The 13,450-nt window shown below is 46.0% G+C and overlaps 2 protein-coding genes across 6 annotated transcripts in view; both read left to right on the top strand.

Annotated features, from left to right (window-relative positions):
* The window catches only part of LOC107323823 (protein argonaute-1), a 19,777-nt gene extending 15,704 nt beyond the window's left edge, over window positions 1-4,073 (top strand). For both annotated transcript variants that reach the window (XM_015883238.3, XM_032448959.2), the window contains exon 19: window positions 128-4,073. In XM_015883238.3, coding sequence (XP_015738724.1) covers window positions 128-236 — 109 coding nt within the window. In that variant the 3' untranslated portion in view covers window positions 237-4,073. The remainder of the gene's footprint in view (window positions 1-127) is intronic.
* Window positions 503-13,450, top strand: part of AGO3 (argonaute RISC catalytic component 3) — a 24,202-nt gene continuing 11,254 nt past the window's right edge. For 2 of the 4 annotated variants that reach the window (XR_014935146.1, XM_085518119.1), the window contains exons 1-5: window positions 5,359-5,616; window positions 9,834-10,005; window positions 10,839-10,959; window positions 11,568-11,776; window positions 12,469-12,605. Coding sequence is in view for 3 of the 4 variants with exons in the window: in XM_085518119.1 (XP_085374245.1) it covers window positions 5,598-5,616; window positions 9,834-10,005; window positions 10,839-10,959; window positions 11,568-11,776; window positions 12,469-12,605 (658 nt within the window). In the remaining variant the exon portion in view is untranslated. Of the gene's footprint in view, window positions 644-5,343; window positions 5,617-9,833; window positions 10,006-10,838; window positions 10,960-11,567; window positions 11,777-12,468; window positions 12,606-13,450 lie in introns of those variants that run through there. The other 2 variants (XM_085518121.1, XM_015883234.3) reach the window with 2 other exon arrangements.

The following is a 13,450-nucleotide window of genomic DNA, read 5'->3' as shown; positions in this document are numbered from 1 at the left end:
CATGTAGCACAAGGGAGAAGTGCAAGCAATTTCCAGCACAGCAGGCTCTGATATCAAAGGGGGTTCTCATTGTTCCTGGACAAGGGGAATATGAAGTAATTTCACAACTATTTTCTTACACTTTCAGTGGCGAGGGCAGCCATATATCCGGACAGAGCAACGGCAGAGACCCCCAGGCCTTGGCAAAGGCCGTACAGGTTCATCAGGACACTTTACGTACCATGTACTTTGCTTGAAAGCCTAACTTTTGTTACCTCACTCAAGAAAGCTTTCAGATTTGTAGGAGCCATACAAAAAAGGAAGCATTTGGGACACCTTGTTTGTTTGTTTGTTTTTTTCCAATGAGAAATCACTGCAGGGCAGGCAGCGTCGGTCCGAGGCAGGAGACCAGCAGCACCGGGCAGGAAGATCTGACACCTTCGTAGGATTGGAAGAGACTGATTGATTGATTGATTGATTATTTTTTTAATTATTTCTGGCTTTGCAAAAATGTTCGACCTGACCAAACACGCATTGAAGGCATTCAAGGAAGGGATATAAAAAGGCCCAGGAGGCGGAAGCAGGTTTTCATGTTTAAGATGCAATACTAAAGACTCCTGACTGTGAAAGGCGGATTTGGTCCTCCGTTGCCCACCAGGCGCTGGTAGGTATTTTTTGTGAGGGTTGGGGGGAGGGGATTTTTAGAGCCTTAAAACAGAAGATTAGATTTATAAAACTAATATTTTAGAATATGAGATGCTTTAATGGGTGAAGGGGAAGAAAAAACAAACACCTAGTTTCTAGATAACTCTGACACTAACAGTTCCCCGGCCCTGAGCAATTCCCCCCATATAACGTAAGGCACCCTAGCACTTAGAACTGAAAACTGTCTTCCTCGTGTTCAAAGCTAGTTAGCTGCTGCCATTTGAAGCAACAGTCACAGACTTTTCCATGGGTGAGTGCCTTACTACGATGCTGCAAAATTTCCATGTTTTTAATCTTGTAAGGAAACCAGTAATCTTGTCTTGATGGTGGTCCATGTTTCCATCGGAAGGAGTTAATTGATTTCTATGGTCCTGAGTTGCAGTTTGCGTTCGATCACGACCTCGTGGTGGTCAAACTCCATTGAAAGATGTGCACTTTTCATATAGGACACGTTTAATGGCTGCTGACCCATTTTTGTTTCCAATGTACTACTTGTTATTTAAAACTGTTTTTGACAAATGGGGGCGTTGGCGTCCCATGAGGACAGAAATCGCTGTCAGTTTCTTTCTTTTTCCTTTTTTTTTTCCCCCCCCGAATTTCTATTGATGGACACCGGGGTTTTTTTACTGGGCGTTATTTTTATACGATGCTGAGTCTGTTGCCAAATCACACGAGTCATTCACCTCCTCAGAGTTTACATCATCAGAGGCTCCCAAGGTTTCCTGTGCGTTCCACAACGTGGCCGTGCAGCTCGGGGCCTCTCCACTGCTGTGCTGCTCTTTGGGTCACCCAGTTTAGTTCTGGAAGCACACCGGAGGCGTTCCTTAGTACGAATGATCGAATCCTTCTCATGGTGGTGGGGAAGCTCCTCCCGATCTGTTTTTAATGGGGAGGGGGGGTAGGGGGAAAAAAAGCCTTTTTTTTTTGTTTGTTTGTAACATGGTGGCTGCTTTTCAGACTCATTTTGCCGCACAGAATGGCCATTATGCACGGCAGGGCAGTAGGAACAACTCATTACCAATATCACGTGGGCAGATTGGATTTATTTTCTATATGAAGGGTGTGCACAACACTTCCTTGAAGAGAGAAACAGTGTGCGCTCCTACCGAGCTCTTAGCAGAAGAGCACTGTTATCATTTTACTGCCAAAAGCGGACATGGTTTTCAGAGCAGATCTGTCACCAGCACTGCCCCTTGTCAGTGATACAAGCACACCTTTTTGTTTTGTACTTTCTGATGTTTCAACTCGCCTTGCCTTCATGAAATCCGCACTAGTTGTGCTGGCCCATTGATCTGTCCTAATACCGGGAATTCACTCTACCTGTTTTCTTTTTGGGCAACGTGTTTGTGAACAATGAAGACATCTATATGCTATGCAAACTTAAGCTCTGAGCCCGCTGATGTCACCTTTGGTGAAGATCCTACATTTAGCACAGTTGTCTTTTTTCCTCGGGACTGCGGTATTTGGTTCACATTCTCCTTTGCACCTTGTGTCAAACACCGCTGCTGTCTGTCTGCAGGGTGGTGGGGAGGAGACCAGGAGCTCTTCATGGTCAGTAGGGTGTGAAGTCTTAGGAAAGCTTTTAGAGAGCAGGGAATGCATCAACACTAAAGCGTCAATGCGAGAAGCCTACATTCCTATACACAAGTGCCTGCATAGTGACACAAATCCAGCACCTCTCCATTTCATCCTCAGACCTCTGGCTTGTGTTCGTTGAAAGCAAAACGGTCTCAGAGGGGCTGTACCTGCTCACCAAGTATTAGAGAGCCCCTCGTTAAGAATCAAACCAGGGTTAAGGTCAAGGTTCTCTCTGTAAGTGGGTTTGTTCACCAGCATTACAAAGGAAAGCACCCGGCTGCTGGCGGCAGCGAGGGGTGAAGGTATTTTGGTTCCTAGTTTTTCTGTCAGTGTTTTAGTTGGGTCTGGAGTTCTGCAATGTCTTGCAGTAGCTGTGGCAGAGCACGTGCCATTTTTAACCATTGGAGAAGAGACGGTGTGGGCATTTACAGAAACCCGCTTGTTGCTCTGTAATGTTTTGTTGTCGTTGTCGTCGTTTTCTTTTTTTTTAACCTTGAGACTTGAAATGTAAAATGGACCTTTAAGATTTGCACTCATTTGTAAGGTGGCTGTTCATAGAGAACTATGAATGAAGACTTGCTGATGTAGCACCTACTTTTAACAGCAATTTTAACTACACAAAAGCTTCACAGCTTCTGAAACGCTCAGCTGGTGACTTGCAGATCGCGTTCTGCCCTTATTTCACCCTCTGCATTGGGTTTTCGTGGTTTTGATTCAATAAAAAAGCCAAACTCAATAGCTGCTGTGCCCTCCAACCTGTATTTCCACTTGGAAGATATTTAGAAGGGGATTGGGTTACCCGCATGTTTTCTATAACAGACTATGCACTGTACCTTCTGCGCGGCTCCAGCATTCGATATTTCTACTGTTTCCTTGTCCAAGATGCAATCAAATAAGTGCATGTTGAGGTGCTGTGCATTTTGCTACCCGTAGCAGATAGCTGTTAAGCCAGAGACGTATCAGGATTTGTAGTTAGCCACAAACCCCACCTGGACGTCCCGAATGGCTCCCGAGTCTCTCTGCCTTTTCAATGCGCACGCGTTCCTTCTGCAACTGGAAACATCGCCAAGTGCATGCAAGCCTTGTGGGAAGAGGAATAACCTCCATTTATCTGTAGGTTCTTGGATGCTGTTTGTTTCCCTTGTCTCACACCTGGACGTGACGGGGGCAGTCGGGGTGTCCCATTACTTGCAAGCCTCTGAGCCAATGCGTCGTGTCACAAACGCATTCAGCGTTGCCTCGTGGAAGGTTTTCTACATGGAAAATGAGTGTGAATAAAGAATGTCGTTCTTTTAGGAAGGGAAGCCAGACAGCAGGACAGCAATAAACACATGAAATCCATATCTTGCCTGAGTGATTTGCACTTCGATAGTTGTGAAAGAAAATCCATGGGGACTCCAGTGCTTTTGTGTTCAGTTCTAAGCCCCCTTTCGTACCTCCTTTATCCAGCAGGTGTTGAACTGTCAGTGGGGTGTTTACAAACCCCCTCCTTGGGTTGTTGGTTTCTTTTTTGCTTTAGCTTGAACTCTGTACGGTCCGTTTGTTCAATAGATGTGAACAGTTGATGTACAGTACTTAACGAAACGAGCAGCAGCACAAAACTTATTTTATTAAGAAAATAATGGCGTATATTTGAAAGGTCGGGTATCGACTTTTGGTTCTTTTGGTGGTTTTTTTTTTGCTATGCGTGGAATTAAGAGCGGTCAAAGAGTAACAGAACCCTTGGATTAGGCCAAAAGGTAACACTGTAAGATCGTAACCACCTCTTTATTAAAGAAAACGGTATGATTAAAGAGCTGCGGAACATTGTATCTCTATCTCATTTGGTCGCTTTTGTGGATGGGTTTATTTTTATTTTCATCTTTATTTTTTTTTTGCCTTAATCCTGAGGGGTTTTTTTTGCTTGCAACTTTGTCGTCCCAAGTGTCCTTTACCTTGTAAGTTTAGGCTTGTGTCTTGGGTACAGAAGTGGAGGTTGTTTGCCATCCTCTGGATCCGTTTGTGCATGTATCGACATTCCTTTAGGCACTGAATTATTGAGCAGCTGAGCTGTAACTCTGGGTTTTTGAATAATGCGAAGCAATTGCAGGGAAGCATTTGCCAATGGCATGCAAATATTCATTAGCTAATTGATGTGGGCTGTTAGAATGCACTGCATGGAACTGAGCATCTTTACCAACTCTGTTCATCCCTTCCTGCTTTTAACATTAGAACACGCTCAGAAGGGTTCCATCCATGGCAGCAATCAGCTGTTTCAGGGGACTCGTTTCCAAGATGTAACAGAAAATGGTGCTTCATGTGCCGGCTCTGAGGCCCTGGAAGCAGATCTCTGTCACTCCATGGTGTCAGGTTGTTGGGTTGGTACCTGAGCTCTGGCGCTGGGCTCCAATAACAGCAGCAGGAGGTGCCCACATGGAGACATATCCCTCAGCCCTACGGCTGATGGTGATGTGATGGTGGTGATCACGTTTCCACTTTCAGGATCTGAATGAAGGAAACATTCCAGTAGATTTTTAGATATCTACATTTTTACAGCATCAGCTCCCATAGCTGACTTTCAGGATGTGAATAAAAGAGACATTCCAGTAGTTTCCTTTAGATATCTATGTTGTTAGAGCCCCTTATATCATCACCCCCCATAGCTGACTTTCAGGATGTGAATAAAGGAGACATTCCAGTAGTTTCCTTTAGATCTAATTTATGTTGTTAGAGCGCTTATATCATCACCCCCCATAGCTGGTACTGATTGCTCCCAGCTCTATGCAGTGTGGGGCAGCCCTATGGGGGATGATGAGCTGAGGGGAGCAGGGCCTTGAGCTGCGGCCTTGCATGGAATGAAGGCCAAAGCTCCGTTCATTGCTGTCCTTTTGGCAATGACTTAAAAGGAATTCAACTTCAAAGGCTGGAGATCCCAAATGTCGCCGTAACCCCTCAGTGCACACAATCGGACCCGCTCCTGGCCGCAGCATCTCATCTTATCGCTCCGCCCGGGCCATGACGGACCCGCTTCCTCCGCCATCTTGACAGCCGCCATCTTGACTACCGCCCCGCCTCACGCACTTCCGGTTCCGCCTTATTTCCGGCCTTTATCCCGGAAGTGCGGTGCGGGGGCGGAACTTCCGGCTGCCGTAGGTTCGGCGGGCGGCAGCGTGAGTCGGGGCTGCGGGGCGGCCACGCAACTTCCGCCGCCTCCTCAGGAGACGGGAGCGGCCCAGAGGAGCTGCGGCCTAACGGGACCGGGAGCCGCTCTGCTCCCTCACAGCTCAGCCCCACCGGGCCCAGCTCAGCCCAGCGGAGGAGCCCGCAGCCCCGAGTGGCTGCACCCAGCTCCATGAATGGAAATCAGCAGCGCAGGTGAGCGGCCTAACGGGGAACCGGGCGGCACCGGGTGGGGAGGGGAGAAGCGGGATGTGGCCGGGCTCAGCGGGGAGCGGCTGGGCCCAGCGGAACCGGGAACAGCGTTTCGTAACCCCGCGGGCATTGTATAACCCGGCAGCATCGGGGTATCGCCTGAAGAGCCGGAGGGTGCCATGCAGAGCGCATCGCTGTCGGTGTATCCCGGTTGTGTCCGTGCTGCTGGGCCTGGGTGTAATCACACCCATATCGGCTGGTTGTGCCCCTACATGAGGCCTAATGAGGGAGATGGGGTTGTTCAGCCTGGAGAAGAGGCTCAGGGGAGACCTTATATCTCTCTATAACTTCCTTAGTTAGAAGTTAGAATGGAGGTTGTAGTGAGCCTCTAATCTCGTGTAATCCATGATAGAAGTAGAGGGAATGGTTTTAAGGTGCGTCAGGGGAGATTCAGGCTGGATATTAGGAAGTATTGCTTCTCAGAAAGGGTAGTCAGGCATTATAATGCACTGCCCAAAGAGGTGGTGGAGTCACCGACCATGGGAGCGTTCAAGAAATGTCTATTCATATTGATGAATATGATTTAGATGGGAAGTATTGGGAATGGTTGGACTAGATGATCTTGTAGGTCTTTCCCAACCTTGTTAATTCTGTGATGCCCTTCGTTCAGGCCTTTGCTGTTTTGGTTGGTACTGTGGGAAGCAAAGGCTCGTTATTTGTGCACCGTGTGTTTAAAGTGAGACTTAAAGCTTAAGGTGTGTTGGAATGTGATGCAGGAGCTGGAGGTGCTAAGCAGGCCCACCCTGGCTCTTCACACATGGACGCCTTTAGTGTTTGTACAGAGGTTGAACTTGGTGATGGATTTGGCTGGGAAATCTCGCCACCCGCGTCCTCGCTTAATGAGCTTAAGTGATGGATTTGAAACCATGTTAGGAAAGGGCTGGATTTTAACGATCCTTTGGAATTTGGATGGCATGTGAACAGTCTGTGTGTGTTGAGTAAGCTATAGTGATAACCCGGCGTGATTCAGATTCAGATCTGATTCAGGTTCAGATTTACAAGTGTAGCACAGGAACGAGTTGCTTTTCTCTCTGGAATCAGTTTTTGTCCCTTCCACATCCAGAGCTTTTAGTGTTAAGGTGTCGTGGTGCTTTTAAAGCATGACAGGCATCATTTAATCCTGTGGTCTGTTTTCCATAGGAGCTTGTAGCAGACAGAATGCCTCGCTGTGTTGAGGTTGGTGGCTTGGGAGGACCATTAGAAGTTCTAGTTTTGTGGGTGGGGTTGAGAAGAAAGGGGGGAATGAATCATAAGTGCCTTCAGCAGCTACTCTGGTCAGGAATGCATGTGATGTGAGTTACAATGGAACTTCGCCTCTGTGGAATTGCAGTGGAAGCTGCTGGAATCGAAGTACCAACTTCACAAATGGTTTCTTCCCCGTCGCTTTGCTTCCATAGGGGTTTAATTGTCGGGTGGGATGTAGCTTAAGCTAATTTCTAAAAGAGTTTTAAATGAAATAACGGGAACATGAGGCTTTTGGACACATCTGGTCTGCATTTAAATGACACCAGTGGAGCAGCAGCCCCCCACTGCATCCAGAGCCAGCAATTCCTGCAGCGAAGGACTGAGAGGCAGCATCTGGGATGGGCTGAGAGCTCAACAATGGTCCCAAGGCTGGGAGCTGCAGTGAGGACAGGCAGCACAGTGTCCTGCCAGGGGGGCAGAGATCTTGCTAACTAAATCATTTTTCTCTTATGTTAGAATAGGTTTTGTGACTGGGGTGCCAAGGGAAGCATTTACCTTCAGCTGAGGGCAAGGTTAGAGATGGATACGGATTGATTTGGTTCTTAATGTTCATCAGGCGTTGTTCCTCACTTCTTTGTGCTGTGCTGCCATTAATTCTCTGCTCCTTTTAACCTTCATCACCTGCAAAACTTGCTGAGGGCGTAAATCACACTTTATTCTGCCTAAAGAATAAGCTTCACTGTAAGAAATTACTTCTATTTCCTGGTAGTGTGGCTCTAAGCTTAGTCCTGCATCGTGTGCCTGGGGTCTTGTTCTGCTCTCAGGCTGTACATGGGGCAATGGGAACTGAAAGCAGAGCAGCGGTGGATGGATGGAGCGATGAGTTCTAACATGACTTATTGTCTGGAACTGTTTTTTTCTTTAAAGCAGAGCCTAAATTGCGAGTAGGAATGTTGAGAAAACGTGGATTGCGTTACTCATCAATAATGTAATGCCACCCAGAGAGGTTGCTGCTGCAGAAATAAGGGAATTCATGATTTCTGGCATAGGGAAGGAATTATTATTATTATTATGGAAACCAGTGCTTACATAGGATCTCCTCACCCTGTTGTTTCAATCCAGAGTGTCTGGATTGACTCGTGTCTTGCTGCTGGTTGGATTCTCTCTGAGCTCCACAGCCTGAGCAGAAAGGGGCCCTGTGAAAGGGGATCTTCCTCTCCGTCCTCTGGATGCAGCCAGGGCTGCCAGGTCTGTGTTCTGAGCCCATACCTGTCATGTCTTCCATCACAGCCCCCGATCTGCTCAGCCACCCTTTGCTTAGAGGTCTGGATTAACTGAGCGTCTATTTGTATTTTTAACATTTGTAATGCTGAAGCCCACAGTGTGAAAATGGTTAATCTCATGCTGGAAGCCTGGTACTGGCTTCCCTTCCCTACAGAAGGCTGATGTAAGGAAACCCTTATCTCCTGTTAGCATCTTGCTAGAAAGCAGTATTTCTTCTTGCTGTAAAACTGCCTTGCACGCCAGAAGCTTTTCCTTAGCATGGTTTGCTGCGTGTACTTGCAGGCCCTGTGTGTGTTGTGCTGTGCTAAGCACCGTCTGGCTGCTCTGTAGATATGAGCCCAGTTCCTTTCCTTCCCTGTGAGCTCTATGGAAGGGCTGTGTTCCATACTGCAGGAGGATCCTGCCCTGTTCAGAAGGATGCTCACACATTGATGTGACAGATCTCCCATGCTTTGCCTTCCTATGGCTGAATTACATGGAAGAGCAGCTCTATCAGTTACACTCAGTGTAGAGTAATCCTGCACTCAGTGCTTTGGTCATTTGCTGTACATGACATGGATCCAAGGCACTGAATCATCAGAGCCATCCAAGATGATGTGTGGGTGGGGGGACCGGGCAGCCCTGATTGTAGCAACCTTTACATTATCTTCACTTCAGCAGTTTCTTGTCGATAGAATCTATACATAAGCAATGCCACAAATCTACTTTTAACATTCAAACAAGCTATTGAGTCACTTGTGTCACTCAAACGTTTGGTAGTAACTTCTTGCATATGCTTATACACTGAAAATATATCTGGAGTAAAACGTAGGGGGGCTGCTCGTACTCATTTCATAGTATTAAAATGAAGCAAAAAGCGAGGAGAACAGATGCTTGGAGCTCGTTTTGCATAAGCACGGGCTGTGAGGGTGTTTTTAATGATGCCTCTTGTTTGATGTTTTTGTTCTGTTTTATGGCTCGGATCCAACCCACGCAGAATTTTGTGATAGGTTTCTGGGTAGAGCCAAGCAAATGTTACAGTGGAACTTCGCTCTGGTGTTCACCTATTGTCAGTACACAGCCTGCCTGAAAGGAATACGGCTTGTTCCAGGAATGGGGGAGATTAATCAAAAGACAAATGAAACGGGGCTTTTTTTTATGTTACCAGCACTTGACATTTCAACTCTTCTATGAAAAGAGTGGGCAGGAATTGCTGTCTGCGTCACCGAGTGGGAGTGGAGGGGAGAACTTCGAACTAATTGAATCAAACGCTCTGACATTTGTGTGATGAGTAATTTGTAAGATCTCGAAGCAAAGTCGGACTGCAGAGCACGTTGTTCTTATTGCTGCAGTACAAGAAGGTGCTTTTAAATAGCCAATAGAAATTAGCTCAAGCGTGGACCATATTTACTACTGTTGGGTTTTGTAGGGCATGGATAATCAGGACCTTGAGCTGAGGGCTCCCATCTAAACAACACAGAATGCATTCTCATGTTATGTGTTGCACTGAACATAGGTGCCTGCCTGACCTCGCTGTGACTTGATTAAGAATGAGAAGGTACATTAGTGAGCCTTAATGGGAGGCCAGCAAGTGTGCCTACAATATAAGGATCCTTTTGTATCTTAAAGCTACTAGAAGATAAGCTTGTACCTTTGCAATGCAGGTTGTTTCTTGTGCTTGTCTTTTAATCTGTCGCTTTGTTCCCTGACAGGACCCGTCGGGGCACAGCCCCTGCTCATGGTGCCCAGACGGCCTGGCTATGGCACCATGGGCAAACCCATTAAACTGCTGGCCAACTGCTTCCAAGTTGAAATCCCAAAGATTGATGTCTACCTCTATGAGGTGGATATCAAACCAGATAAGTGTCCTCGGAGGGTGAACAGGTAAGGAGGTGACATTTGTCTTCTAAATTCTATTACTGCTGATGTTTTTAAGCAGGGGGGACCTATGGAAGCAAATCAGTTCTCTGTGTAGCTTTGAACCTGAGATGGGTACTCTTGAATTTTAATGCTTCTGTGACATAGAAGTGCCAAGTAGAGAGTTTGGCCTTCTCCAAACTCCAGCTGGGAGGTGCAAGTGCTGCCTTGAGCCCTGCTTAAAGAGGAAGCTGGTGTTTATTGTTGTGATGAAGTGCTGGAGGGTAATATTGCCTGGTCAGGAAATGGCGTTATGAGTAAGCTTCTCCTTTGCAAGAGTGCTAGTTATGTGTATGTTTCAGAAGTAAAATGTGTGATTTCTGTAGAATGAGGGAATTGAGGCACATGAAACACAAAGAATCTCCAGAGCATTCAAAACCTGAAGGCGTATTTCAGAGATGCTGCAAAAGTCCCTTTGCAGGTGGTGCATGGGCTGCTTGTATCGAGAAGGTATTTTTCATATGGAAAGAGAAACAAAACATCACGTTTTAATCTCAAGTGTAAATTCAGTGCTTGCACCTATTTGCTATGAGTTACTGTTCTCATTATTGCCATCAACTTGTGGTTAATAAGACTGGCTGAATTGAACTGTGCACCAATCTGATCATTTTTTACCTGATTTTGTTGTAAAATATCAGAAAACGTTTTCTAATTCTGAGGCGTTTGCATTGGTTGTGGGTTTATTCTTTAGTATCGGTCTGTTACCTCAGCTGTGATGTGAGAAGGACCTTCTTGGAATATCAGCCCTTTCTAGTATGAAACTTCCCTGCAAACATGTTAAGCACCACCTTTTTTTCTAGGGAGGTGGTGGACTCAATGGTGCAGCATTTTAAAGTGACAATATTTGGGGACCGTCGACCAGTTTATGATGGGAAAAGAAGCCTTTATACAGCCAACCCACTTCCCGTGGCCACTACTGGGGTAAGATAACTGGAGAAACAGATGGTACTTGTAACAGCTTTCCAGAAAAGCCAAAGAAAACCCAGCTCAGCTCTTAAGAGACATTTAACAGATTGGTGGGGAGTTTTGAGCTATTGAGACTTGTTTCTTCGAACTTCTTCCATTTACTTTTCTAAGTTACACCCAAAAGCTTTCGTTGAATAGTGCATTGAAAAGTTGTTATTAAATGCTTTTTTCCATAAGTGATGTTCTCTTGTAGAAGTGTGGAGGGGTCAGTGTGCTTAAAGCACACTCAGAGCTTCAGAGACCACCTCCAGAAAGCCAGGGACTCAAAGAACATGTTTTGTGTCCTCCTGCAGCACAGGGAAGCTATTTCATTGTGATTAATAGCCACGGTGGCAAAGTGATCCATGCTTTTGAAACCACTGTTGAGAAAGCAAGTGTCTGGATCCCTTCTCTTAGGCTGATCCCAAGAGCAGCTTTCACCTTATGTAGTCTTCATTTCCAGCTCAATAAATGCAAAGAAAATGGTTCTCTTCCAGCATTGCCTCTTGTTTAGGGTGCTGAATAGAGAGGACAGACTAAACTCAAGAATTCAGCTTCTGCTTCTTTTTTTTTGCCCCCCCCAGGTGGATTTGGATGTGACATTACCAGGAGAAGGTGGAAAAGATCGTCCCTTCAAAGTGTCAATAAAGTTTGTTTCTCGGGTGAGCTGGCACTTGCTGCATGAAGTTTTGACAGGAAGAACCTTGCCTGAGCCTCTGGAACTAGACAAACCTATCAGCACTAACCCTGTTCATGCTGTCGATGTGGTGCTACGACACCTGCCCTCCATGAAGTAGGTTCACTGTCTTCCTACGGTCTGTCTTTACCTGAAGGATCCCCACTGGGACACCTTCATCCTGAAAAGAAAGAACGATCATTCCCTCACACAGCACAGCTGATGAACTGAACTGGGGAGATAGAAGCTAATTGTGTACGTGTATTTCTGTAGATATATAAACCCCAGAGCAGGTGATATGCTTGTTGGGAAAGATCAAGAAGTGGGAGATGCTTGTAATAGGTCTGTGCTAAAATACGGAGAGCTTACAGTGTGCTGTAGCACTGCTCCCACATATTCTGTTCCAGTTGAGCCAAATACTGCTCACTTGGTGACTGTTTGAAAGCATGAGTCTTTAATTCATTGATATACCCATCAATGGTGCATGCTTCTTGTGATTTCAATGCATCATCAGGAGTAGATACCTGTCCTAACCACGCCTGTTAATCTTAGAATCTCAGAAGAATCATCTTGAAACATTAGGGAAGGCTATATCAGTTTGGCTTTATTTGGGCAATTGGGGTTCATTTTGGTTGCTGGCTGTAGCCAGTATGGTGGCTGTGCACTGGTGTTTTTTCCATTTGACAGGGATTCCTCATGCACAGAATCTCCCAAAACATAATACTGTGTGTTACAATCTTATGATTGGGTTTCTTTATCTTATGTTTGAAAAGTGACAGCGTAAAGGTGTGCTCATCTTCTGTCACCAGGTACACCCCTGTGGGCCGCTCCTTCTTCTCAGCTCCAGAAGGCTACGATCACCCCCTGGGGGGGGGCAGGGAGGTCTGGTTTGGGTTCCATCAGTCTGTCCGGCCTGCCATGTGGAAGATGATGCTCAACATCGATGGTGAGTTGAGATTCAGAGCTAAGAGTGGAGATGAGACCTCTCTCCAAGAATACAAGTGACCTTAGAATTCCATCGGTTTCAGCATTAAAAAGCACAGCAGTTATTCTTGTATCATTTTCTCAGTGAATGAGGCAGTCAAGAACTTTGACTTTAACCTACAGCCCATGGATTGATGACCTCATGTTGTGGTTTGAGGTTCAAACTCCACCACGTGCTCTTGTTGATGCTGAAGCTCGTGCAAGCTTCTTTGCAAAGTGTTTCTTCCTCACTTGTATTGCTGTGGGACTGCAGCTGCACGCTGCTGGTCTCTGGGTGTGAGCTGTGTGTGTTCATTCACTGATCAGCATCCGGAGGTGTTGGCTGGAGTGTGTCATGCAGGGCTGGCAGCCTGCTGGAGTGACACATGTCTGAAGAATGTTCTGTTGCCTTAACACAGGGACGTGGTGGTTTTGGTGCAGGAGATCTGGGAGCTCAGTGAAGTGCTTGTCAGCTGTCTCATGTTGCTGCTATTTAAGGTTTCAAACGTATGGATTATATTTATTGTGCTGAGCTGCAGTTTGTGCCACATTTCTTACTACAAGTTGTCACTTGCTTATATCTTTTCTAAGCAGACTGTTCTTACTTCCATGGGACAGGTCAACTGTTTTGTTTAAAGACACTATTGTCATTTAATGTGACTTGGTCACTGGTGTGCAGGGTAGTAAGAGATGCTGGTAGACCAAAGGTTGAGCTAATTACTATGCTAATATATTTGTATGTATTTAAAATAGTATTTATGTGGCTAAAATGCTGTTTCGGTCATTGGGTGTATGGTATCATTGACAAAATCGTACTGCATCCTGAAT

This window comes from Coturnix japonica, chromosome 17, assembly GCF_054131305.1.
Source record: "Coturnix japonica strain WE chromosome 17, WE-NBRP24, whole genome shotgun sequence".
Lineage (NCBI taxonomy): Eukaryota > Metazoa > Chordata > Aves > Galliformes > Phasianidae > Coturnix > Coturnix japonica.
The sequence above is the reverse complement of the archived record's forward strand: the minus strand, read 5'-3'. Positions and strand labels throughout refer to the sequence as shown.